Below are 12,403 nucleotides of genomic sequence, written 5' to 3' on the forward strand. Positions count from 1 at the left end.
TTAACTGTGAATTTGTTTTCAGATCTTTGAACACCTTGTTTAAAAACAGCGACATGTCCGTGAGAATATTTTAGGAATAACAAAAGGTCAATGTTTTTGAAAATATCAATTGACCTCCAATTTTGAGTTGTTTCTTCATTATGAAGGTCAATATCTGCATATAATATCTGCTGCAAATTGTGATAATATAAAGTTACATTTCCCTTAAACTGTACACTTTGCCTACTCACTCTATTTTGAGAGATTCAAAAATAGTATATGTGTTCCTGAAATTATGTGAAGCGCAGTAAATCATGAAAGTATTATTTTGTTAAACCCAAACATGTAATTGTTTTAGAATATTAAATGGTGAATTTATTTGCGGACACATTCTAAGGGCATATGCATAAAAAGGAAATGGAAAAAGTAACATTCATTAGGAATGGTTTTGAACTGTGAGTTTAAGAATATTTTTTGGGTGACAGGTCAAAAATCTTACTGAAGAGATGGCTGGTCTGGATGAAAGCATTGCTAAGCTATCCAAGGAAAAGAAGGCACTGCAGGAGGCCCATCAGCAAACCCTGGATGACCTCCAAGCTGAAGAAGACAAAGTCAATACTTTGACCAAAGCAAAAACTAAACTGGAACAGCAAGTTGATGATGTAAGTTACCTAATGTACAGTCCAGAACTAATTAATCCAATGAAGCTAATTCACTTAACAGAACACTAACCCCTTATTTTAAATCAAAAAGCTGATTTCCATTTTTTTGTTTATATTTAGCTGGAAGGTTCACTGGAACAAGAAAAGAAGCTTCGCATGGACTTAGAAAGATCGAAGAGGAAGCTTGAAGGTGATCTTAAAATGTCTCAAGAGTCCCTGATGGATATGGAGAATGACAGGCAGCAGTTGGATGAAAAAAATAAAAAGTAAGAACCTAATAGAAGATTTTAAAAAATGAAGATAACTCAAAGGACGTTTGATTTTTTTTCAAGTGGTTTCTCCTTGTCCGGGAATGAGTTTTGTTATAATTCTGTCATGATTTGGGAATTCAAGTTGCATGCAATACAAGCTTTGCATTTATGATGGGACATCTGTACTTAAAGGGCCTATAGAATCCTGTGCTTCAGATTTGTATTCATAAGTGTTCAGTAGAGTGACACTTTATTCCCCTTGAATTCATAACTATCATAGATATAATTATATATTTAAAACAGAGTCAGCAGTATCACCTGGTGTCTGCAAACTCTGGCCAACAGTTCACAAACTTGTCATAGGGTTCCTCCCTAGGGTCTAAAAAACACATCATAGGCCTGCTATAGACCTTTTGTTGGTTCTGCACACCTGGTTCAAGGTCAGTGAACCCTTTTAATGGGCCAGCATAGGGACGTGAGCCAGTGAAGGTTTATGAACCATTCAGCATGGGCTGTACCACAGCAGATTGAGCAATAATAATACCAATAAGTAGAAACATCTAAAAGCACACAGTAATTAGATAGCCATGCATACTTAAACTACTAAATAATACTATATTCATAGTCGTCGCTTTCTAAGTGTTAAGGACAATGCAATAAGCAATCTCATCTGTAAGATTATTTACAACCTTTGTAACTGTATCTGTCACGTCGAGGGTGAGCATGAGCAGCGAATTTGTTTGCGTCCTTTGAGATGGGATCATTGATGTCATCAATTAGATAATTAAACATGTCATGAGTGATGTTATATGTGAAGTCATAAGCAGTGGATTATGATGGTGCAACCTATTGTTAGCTCAGATAGCTATGACTGATGCTAAGTGCTACCTAAGCGGATGGCATAATCAGTGCTGCAGGTCCACTAGTGACCTTTAATTCACCAGCCCTGTGCACAGGAGCTGCCACTTTACAATGGATTTACAAGCAAACTAAATTTGACAATTGGACATAAACCAAATCTATCATGTTTTAAGGAGAGAGCACAAACATTTTTGTGCTGGTTAGCATTGGTAAAGTATGCAGAGTCCTAAAGCAGGTGAAAATGAAGGCAACATACAGGAGGTTTGAAGGCAAAGCTTTAGGGGGAAACCATGCCAAGGATGCCAGGTTGAACACCAGGTTTTGAAGGTCACAAAAAGAAGCATATATGAAGGTTGATAGCAGAGTCACAATATAAATAATTGTTTGGTTGTGTTTCACTCATTTTAGGAATTCTGGTGACTTTCTGCTAGGATTGTAAGAGCCATGCATGAGAGAAGAGTGTTTTCCCATGATTTTCGCATAGAGATTATGGAAGGTGCTCCAGAAACTAAAATGAAAGCACCTTTCCTATAAATTCTTTGAGAAAGTGGTATATTACTCTGGGGGGATCCTGAGGTCCACCACCGGTAAAAAAAAGGCACTAAGTGTTTAGATCCAGTAAAAAGTTCAATTAATTCAAATCTGATCTCATAGCTTGGTAGCTATGGTATAGAGCACACAAAAGCGCTGTACACCTGAATACCATCATGATGAAGTCAAAGCTGTAAAACTGAAAGGAATTTCTTACAGAGGTTACTGAAGTAAATCAAAAAATAAGGGCTTCCTTTTGGCCCAAAAAAGTATGGTTAGTGCTCTAGAAAGCTAAAAGGAGGACACAATTTATGTGAGTTCTCAAATATCTTCTGCATTCATTTTAGTACGATACAAAAGGGGATGATGGACGGAGCGTTTGAGCAAATCAAACACTCACCCCCAGTCAACTGATCTGGGTTTATTCCATCACCATTCTTTAGCCCACTCAGCCACCCCAGTTCAGACATGGCTATATGCAAATCAGTCTGACCCTGTGCCTCATGGGAACAGTCCAGCCCCAACTGCCAAGCCATGTCTTTCCTGGACCGGAAACAAGCATCCTGGGACCGGTTTCGGATTCATAATCCTCATCAGCCAGGCTATCTTGAATCCAGTGGACAAGTGAGCAAGGGACTCACGTCTGAGCATACCCTGCCACACTTCATTTTAGTACAGCATTCTGACATGCAGAGTGAAAAGTAATTCCAATACCAGAAGCAGTCTGTCACCTAACTCCATTGTTAACAACTGAAGCGTCACAACAGAGTTCTAATTCGCTAAGTAGAGAGCTACCATGTTATATTACCAGCAAAAGTGATGCAGTCCTGAACACTAGTTTGGTGGAATAGGAGCTGTTAAATTAAAAACCTTTCCTGGCTGGCTTTATTAAATGAACATTGAGATGTCAATGCAAGTATGACACTAGTGAGCCTCAAGTTATTCCTTCCAACCAAGTCTATCATTCTCACCTACAAAAGTCCAAGGGCTTCTAAGCACCTTGCATTTCAAATGGAAAGCCTCCAGTTCCTGAAAGAATATTGTGTCCACTGTATCAATAGCATTTCAACAATATCCCTATAGTAACATAATGCATATATTTACAAAGAAATAGTCAATGACTACCTCTTTTATATGATAAACGATGTAATACTTGTTTTTATGTCTGTTATAACCTGATTTTGGAACAATATATATCCACTATTTCCATAATGTGAAGAATTGAATCCATTTTGATGAGAGAGGATAGGGGACATTGACGAACATACCCATCTCATACATCTGTTCACACTATTTATTTTTTCAGAAAGGAGTTTGAAATTAGCCAGTACCAAAGTAAAATTGAAGATGAACAGATGTTAGGTATACAGCTACAGAAGAAGATTAAGGAGCTTCAGGTAACCTGCGTGTAGTTGTATTGTTTGTGATGTTTTATGTTAAAATTAAGTCTTTAGTGGAACTCACAGCACCACCTCATCACCAAATGTGATGCAGTGCGTGCAACGATAATTTTTATATATTTATGTTTACTTACCTGCATTTGGCCATGTTCCATAGTTTACTGCCCCCTCCCCTGCCCCACGTCACTGCCGGCAGCACTCTCACCACCGACCGCTACTGACTCACAGAACAAGAATATTTAGGCAGACATGAACAACTATAGAGAGGTGTGTTAGATCATATCTTTCTACTTTCTACCAGTGTCAGGAAGTTGTGCCACATACCTGGATGGCATAATCTAAGTTGATATCATATTTTTTCCCCATCATTTCAATATGGGGAGGAAAAAAATTGTATACCTCAAAATTACAAGGAAAAACAATTGTACATCAATACTATGAATAGTCTGAGTCTACGTTTTTTAAACAAAACATAATTCATCACATATGAGTGTTCCTAATAGTGAGTTATAACTGCACAGTGCTCGTAATGGTGACATAGGACAAAAGGCAGAGAAGGAAATCAATATCTTGCTATATAATGATGCAAACTAAATATACATTGACAAACAGTTGCCTCAAAGTTTATGCCTATTCGCCACTGCATCTAATCAAGCATTGAAGTATGTAGATGTTGCAGTTCTGACCTGTTTGAAGATAATATGGGATTGAGTTCTTCATCAAAACAGAAGGAAGCATTACATCCTAATTTGCATAGGGAATGATACATACCACATCAACAAAAATAGGGAACAGTTAAATAACCTCTATGGCAGTAGATCAAGCACTTTGTCTAACCATTAAATTAGTATTTGGGTCATCACTCTCTCGTTCTCTTGTACCCTTCTCAATAAAAATGAAAATGTGACACCACAATATGAAAGATAAACCTATTTACTATGAGTTTGTTTTTATTCAGTTATAAATATGCAGGGCATTTTAATATCTCCTCTATACCTCTATAACCTCAGTTTTAATTTCTGGCTAGTGAGTCTGACAGTTCTATCTTTGTTCCCTGTAAGCCAACTCTACCCAATGGTCCAACCAACTCTAACCACAGTGTACTATTGTTTTCCTTTTTAACAATTGTTTATTAAGGCTTCAACAGAAAACCTTTAACCTTAATGATATTTAGGTTGGAAATGTTCACTGTTTTTTTCCATTATGGGTGTTTGGGTCTGCCTTTTAAGGCAAGAAAGATGTGTACGTTCTGTGACTAAATATGAAGCACAGGATCATTCAAACTCTGTAGGTGCTGCAAAATGATCTTATCTGACCTATGTTACCTTATCAAGGTGTTACATTAGGTCATATGTTACTCGTGATTTATGAAGCCTCTCATTAAAATGTGCCAAATCTGTTAGAGTTGTGACAATTGCTCTGGAACTATTCTGAGGCATAGTGGTTTTAATGTAGAGGTATTCAAAGCTCGTATCTATTGGATGTTTTATATTTGAATTACGTAAAATGTTTTAGGATTGTTGAAGTAATTATTCAAGAACTTTTAATACATTGCATTCATAATTTATTAAACCGTTAACATATTTGTTAACAATAACCTGAAAAGTATTTTACTCATTTGTTAAAGCATCGTTAGGCATGCATACAAAAAGTACTGAACTTCTCCAACAACTATCTTTCTTATCCACATCAACTTTGACAATATGCCAGGATCTCGTGAGGGATGTAGATAGACATATTCTCCACTTAGCAAGTAAATAGATCAAGGATACTCTGGTGTTCATTCACAACCAGTGCAGTCAGCACAGTGTATTCAACTCAAGCTTTAATAAAAGCTATTCTGTACTTGTTTATCAAACAATAATTGTCAAATACATTCAATGTTCTTTACACAATAGTTTTTGTAAACTAACACATGCGCTGCTTTACAAGTGTAATAATTCCTATTTTTCCAGGCTCGCATTGAAGAACTCGAAGAGGAGATTGAAGCAGAACGAGCATCTCGAGCTAAAACAGAGAAGCAGAGAGCTGATCTCTCCAGGGAACTTGAAGAGATCAGTGAGAGGCTAGAAGAAGCCGGTGGGGCCACTTCAGCTCAAATTGAGATGAACAAGAAGCGAGAGGCAGAGTTTCAGAAAATGCGTCGCGATCTGGAAGAGTCAACTTTGCAGCATGAGGCGACAGCAGCTGCTCTGCGCAAGAAGCATGCAGACAGTGTAGCAGAACTTGGGGAGCAAATTGACAACTTGCAAAGAGTCAAACAGAAGCTGGAAAAGGAGAAGAGTGAACTAAAGATGGAGATTGATGACCTTGCAAGTAACATGGAGTCTGTCTCTAAAGCAAAAGTAAGTTTACTTTTACACAGGCGGGAAGTGGGTAATAAACAAAAATCATTGTCATAAATTATCAATATTTTACATTTTTAAAAGGCTAACCTAGAGAAAACGTGCAGAACCCTTGAGGATCAACTCAGTGAAATTAAGACAAAAGATGAAGAGCATCAGCGAATAATCAATGATCTCAACACACAGAGAGCTCGCCTATCAACAGAGAATGGTAAATGAAAAGTTGAATCTGTATGACTTTGCTTTGAGAATAGCATGCATACATCACATGGTAGACAAATATGTTAACCCTTAACTTATTATACTTTCAGGTGAATTTTCTCGCCAGTTAGATGAAAAAGAGTCCTTAATTTCTCAGCTAAGTAGAGGCAAGCAAGCTTTTACCCAGCAACTGGAGGAGCTGAAAAGGCACCTTGAGGAAGAGATAAAGGTAAACAATATCACCCTATATGAAACTAATCATTTCATCAAAGTTATATAATGCCATGCTGATGTTATGTACCCGTCTTTAACCAATTTACAGAGCATATATTTTCTTCAAAGACATATCAGTGTACAAACCAAATATTAATTATGCCTCGCAGTCAGGGTGTGATTACTAGATTTGCTCTAACTGCATCTTATGTAACTTTTGTATTTTATAAATGAGTTCTGTTCCCAAAAATATAAGTTTACAGGCTGGAACTCCAAATTGACCCATAAGATCACTATTATATATTAGAAGAACTGCAATAATTTGATATGAAAATGGCAGAAAGATGACATTGTGAATCACTGAAAACAGTTTGGTGCACTGCATTTAGGAAATAAATGAGACATTTAAAACAATCTCAACACAACTTCATAGTTCTTGTATTAGAGTGTTCATAAAGTGTGAGTGAGCACAAGTTGCTTAGGCAGTGATAGCTTGAAAACAACTGTTTTGCAGTGTACTCTATTACAGATATAAATGGTGCAGAGGTCTTTTGGTAGGTAAACCAATCCCATGGCCAGAGCCCAGCCTACTCATAATAAAAGGATTCCCTTCATTAAATGGCGTTGTCTTCTCTTATCAAATGTCATCTGATAATGAATTCCCTTCTACTCATGTGAATAAGAATTTCATAATGGATTTTTATCTATTCTAATGTCTTTTGGGTCGCATACTTTATTGTTGTACCCGCTCATAGGTTCAATATTGATTTTAGTCTCAAAAACCAACAAGCAATGCTCCAGTCATCTAGTCTATCACTGGGACCACTGCCTATTATCCAGCACCTATGCATGTCTTTAATAAGTATTTTTAGTACAAACACATGATTTCTTCATTGCATGCCACTTATTGTTCCTTGTTTCGGCCCGAGTGCGGATGTAAAGTTAGTCGTTAGTGCATTCTGTGAATACCAAATATCGTAAGTACTTTCTGTGAATAACAAAAGTAGTAAGTTTAGGATTTTGTCTCAGATTAGCTCTGTGAATCTGCCCCTAGGTTGTCAACCACAAGTGTGGTTCTTTTCCTACAGAATATTTCTATAGGAAAACAGATTCAACCAATGTAAAGTATTGGATATATTAGGCACTCTGACCATTCATACAATGCATAACATCATTTGTTTGCTACAGTTGACATTGAATGAAGAGGAAAATCTAAAAAGAATAACCACATTTAATTGCATATCAAATTACTACAGGCTAAGAATGCTTTGGCACATGGTCTGCAATCTGCCCGCCATGACTGCGACTTACTGCGTGAACAATATGAAGAGGAGCAGGAGGCCAAGGCTGAGCTGCAACGAGCACTGTCCAAAGCTAATGGGGAAGTTGCTCAGTGGAGAACTAAGTATGAGACAGATGCTATACAACGGACAGAGGAGCTGGAAGAGGCCAAGTAAGTATTTCTTTTCTTTTTTATATTTCACATATTAAAAATTAATAAAAACAAGTCTAAATAGACCCGATACATGTACCGGGTTTTTGGGTATCGCCCGAGACATGGCTCGGGTTTCGGGATAACTTCCCTCATCAGTAGAGAAATGGTTTGGGGTGGAGGAGAAGGCCGCCAAACAACCGTCAATGGCCTCGATGCCCGAACCGGCATGCAGGGCAGCATCCAGGAGCCCGTCGGCTCAAAGCTCAAGGGAGCCAATTAATAGAAACCACCGCAATGGAGCGCACACCGCTAGCCCCTCCTCCGGATCGCCCCTCGGGATTCTGGTACTTGTAGTTCAATAGTGGATCACCCAGGTGGGTGCAAGTCGGTACTTGTTGGACTGATGAATCTCTAGACCCGATACATGTCCCGGGTTTTTGGGTATCGCCCGAGACATGGCTCGGGTTTCGGGATAACTTCCCTCATCAGTAGAGAAATGGTTAGGGGTGGAGGAGAAGGCCGCCAAACAACCGTCAATGGCCTCGATGCCCGAACCGGCACGCAGGGCAGCATCCAGGAGCCCGTCGGCTCAAAGTCAATGTTAGCATACATAACTTGTCAGTTTTGTCAACTGTGAATTATATGCTCGAAGTGTCCTCAGACCCCTTGTACTTTTGCATATGTTTTTTCTAGCTAGGTTCCTATTGTCTGTATTTCTGGCATTTTGCTGCCGCATAGTCTCAGATATTTTACTTTTCTGCAGTTCAATTGTGGATCACTAGGTGCAAAACATGCCAGCAGAGCTTGCCTCCTGGTGCGAATCCCTCGTTGATTGAAAAGTTGTTTCAGAAATGTATGTTGTGCTGTTGTGAGTTTGCTACAGGAGCATAGTAGATGCAGCATGTCTTCCTGAGCCAATCCACAAAGGTGGCACACAGAGCCAGCTTTGATGTGAAGCCAGGGAGGGATATGCTGGGCGCAGGGGAGCAGTCCAAATCTATATTTCATAAAAGCAATTTTTATGTTTTTGTCATATCCCAAGTTGAAGTAGGATTGGGCGCCCGGCTTCGTATATGTATTCAGGGTCATCCAACCGTGGGCTCTCTTTGAGAGTGCATCCTTGTCCTCCAGCCAAAGTTGGTTTAGCCCCAATTTGTATAGACTGCTATGTAGATATTCCGCAGCTGGTAATGTGGGGTGCAATTGACTCCTTCCACAACTGTTCGTTTAGCGTACCCCATTCGGCTTTTCGCACTTTGTCCCATGTTATGACAGAGGCCCCTTGTCCAGCAAGTGATTGTTTCAAAACGCCAAATTCAAGTCTGATTTGTGCAGGTGAAGTGTATTTCGGCAGCCCAAAAATAACCCTATATGCTGTTGTTACTGTGGCATCAGGTGTTTTAGCGTCCTTGCCTTTCTGTGCCTCGCTACCGCAGGTGATTGTTGGCAGAAGTTTTGCCCGAACCCCCTCAACAAGCAGCAGGATGAATGGGCCAGTTAATTTAGAGTTTAATGTTTTTAGGGAGATTGCTAGTGCTAGACCTTTGTGCCTTATGCTGTTCTTCTGTGCCACAAAGCGGTCGCCTGTATCCAGCTTCACGCCTAGATATTTGCCTACAGTTGTGTCCTCTATTCTGGTCTCTCCCCAGAACAAGGCAGCGGTTTGTCGCCTTTTTTTCCTGACTGTCATTGTTTTCGTCTTGCCAAAGTTAATCGTTAGATCATTAGCTTGGGAGAAATCCTGCGTTGTGTTTAAGAGATGTTGTAGCCCTACTTTTGTTTTGCTGATCAAGACTATGTCATCTGCATAGAGGAGACAGGTTAGTGAGATATCTCCTAATTTCTGGCATGTGAATTGCAGCTGGTTAGCAGCGGGACTAGATCAGCAATAAACAGATTGAAAAGAGTGGGTGCTAAAACACAGCCCTGTTTCAACCCTTTTTCCGTGGGTATGCGCCTCGACAGATGCGTACCATTGCCCAGCTTCACCTGTAGCCATGTATTTGCATGCAGATTTATTATTAATTTGAGTAAGGGCTGAGGCAGCCCCCAGCTGTGCAATTTTGAACAGAGTCTGATGCAGTTGACATGATCAAAGGCAGCTTTATATTCAATGAAGCATAGATGTAAATACGTCCGTGTGGACTCAGCCTTATCCATAAGCATAGCCATGCTTAGTATGTTAGTCATTGTCCCGACCGATTTTGGGAAGCCAGTCTGTTGTAGGGGAATTGCGGATTTTTCTTCCGCCCATGCCTGGAGATCCTCCAGTAACAAGCCGGCAAAAAATTTAGCTTCGTTATCTAATAGTGCCACAAATCTGTAGTTTTGTGGTTCCGACTTCTCACCAGATTTATGGATTGGGGAGATGATTGTACCTCTCCATGAACTAGGCAGGATATTCAACGTTCTAATTTCTCTGAAGAGTGAGTCCAGAGCTTCTTCCCAGAAGATTGCCTCCTGTTTATATAGTGCTGGTGGTATTCCATTTGGGTCAGGAGCGCCTTCTCTTCTCCCTTTCCTATCTGCCGTTTGATGGCTCCTATATAGTTAGTTTGGGAGTCCTCAGTTGGTAAGTCTGACCCTGAGTTCCCAGAGTCGGCAAGGTTGTTTTCGGCCCTGGACTTGGGTGTCGTTTGGCAGTCTGCTTCACTTTGGTATGCTTGACCCTGCTCTCTGCGGTCACTTTATTGCATCTCAACTACTTAATACCATCACTGTTTAAATTCCTATTTGAAACAATGAGCTTAGCTTATCACATTTTATATAAATACAATATTGTGAGCATTAATGTTAAAAAGCACCTGCTGAAGTGCAATAGAATAGCAACATTTCCTGCTGCATGGCATAGAACACAATTTCACTGCAAAATGTCTGAGCGAAGACTTCACTTCCTGTGACAAATTACAATTTAGAGCAGAGCAGAAAAAATAGTAGTATTTCCTATCAATCTTATGGTGTTATTAAAGCCCTTGTGCTAAAAATCTCAATCTTTTTCTCTTTAAGGAAAAAGCTTGCTCAGCGTCTACAGGAGGCAGAGGAGCAAATTGAGGCTGTTAATTCTAAATGTTCCTCATTAGAAAAAACAAAACAGAGGCTTCAGGGTGAAGTTGAGGATCTTATGATTGATGTAGAGAGATCAAACTCAGCCTGTGCAGCTCTTGACAAGAAGCAGAAGAACTTCGACAAGGTAATGCAAGAGGCATAGTTATGTCTTGGATCAGTGTTCCTTGGTAATCTGTGTGTTACAGATTTTTATATTTTACTGCTTGAGTACCCACAACATATGTTCCATTCTTAGGATGTTGTTAGGCCAATATATAGATGAATAGCAAAATCGAGTGCTCGTAATCGTTTGAAGATAACTTTGAATTGTCCACTGACTTATTATGACATAATATGTGCCTTAAATTCTGGACTGTAATCTTACCTACTGGTTAGTTATGAACATATGAAAAGAAGAGAAGCAGGTGCACGGATCCTGAGCCAGCTCTATACTCAGCCTAGAACCATTAACTCCTGGAAACAATAGTTCCAAAGTTACCTCTGCAAAATACACTGATTCTGTTATGTAAAAAAGTGTTGAAGTTTATTACCAAGAAAGAATAAAAGGACAAATCGAATTCACTATTATGTCAAGCAACAAACCAGAGCAAGGAAAGTTGCTGTGCTTTGTTTCATGAAAGGAACATGGCAGAACAGCATCATATCTACAAAGATATAGTGCTACTGCTTTCGTCTCAAGTGCTGGCACACTAGCAGCACACACACACACACCTTTCCACTATAGTGCAGAGGTGTGTGTATAATGTTCAGCATATGTTTTTATGCAAGTATGTGGGACTTCTATAGTGCAAACCTAGACAAGAGGCTGCATGGACAGTATCCCAGACAGAAATAAAATCAATTAACTATAAGAGAGGTGGCTGGTTTGTGAATTGTTAATGGATTGTGATATAGTGTTCTTGAAACAGATGCATCCTCAATGACTCTAAGTGCATAGATGGAAAAAGCCTTCTGTCTTGATTTTTCTTTTTCACACTTCTTAGCCTGCAGTCTGATGGTGTTCTTGCTACTAGTATGCCGAGGACCACCGGGGACGGCTAGCTTGCCTGCAAGATATGCTGCAATGCTAGTCATGATGGCTTTTTAAATGATACAGCTGGATTTGACAATAGTGTGGTTGGGCAAGTGGAACCAATGGTGTTCCATCATGATGGGGGCGATGTGAACATAGTTTGTCTAGCACTGAATGTAAATGTAAATGTACAGGAATTTATATAGCGCAAATCACCGAGCGGTTTCTAAGCACTTGCTTAGGGAACCCGTCCTGGTATTCCCCTGTGAGATAACCCCGGCAGGGTATCCACAAGGTGAAAGCCAGGCATCCCGCCGCGAGGGGCCATTGTGGAGATTAAGCAAGCTATTGCCCAGAGTCGCAAAGTGTGAACCCGTGAATCGAGTAGGCACCGGAGCGAGAATTGTCGAGTCCATGGACATTTTAGGACTCAAGACCCCGCCGAGC

The 12,403-nt window shown here is 39.8% G+C and overlaps 1 protein-coding gene across 1 annotated transcript in view; it reads left to right on the top strand.

Moving 5' to 3' along the window:
• Positions 1–12,403, top strand: part of LOC144770329 (myosin-4-like) — a 62,239-nt gene that overhangs the window by 30,726 nt on the left and 19,110 nt on the right. Inside the window, exons 23-30 of the mRNA XM_078654761.1 lie at positions 465–641; positions 762–907; positions 3,591–3,681; positions 5,640–6,029; positions 6,114–6,240; positions 6,341–6,459; positions 7,700–7,896; positions 10,885–11,068. Of these exons, the coding sequence (XP_078510887.1) occupies positions 465–641; positions 762–907; positions 3,591–3,681; positions 5,640–6,029; positions 6,114–6,240; positions 6,341–6,459; positions 7,700–7,896; positions 10,885–11,068 (1,431 nt within the window). The remainder of the gene's footprint in view (positions 1–464; positions 642–761; positions 908–3,590; positions 3,682–5,639; positions 6,030–6,113; positions 6,241–6,340; positions 6,460–7,699; positions 7,897–10,884; positions 11,069–12,403) is intronic.

This window comes from Lissotriton helveticus, chromosome 7, assembly GCF_964261635.1.
Source record: "Lissotriton helveticus chromosome 7, aLisHel1.1, whole genome shotgun sequence".
Classification (NCBI taxonomy): domain Eukaryota; kingdom Metazoa; phylum Chordata; class Amphibia; order Caudata; family Salamandridae; genus Lissotriton; species Lissotriton helveticus.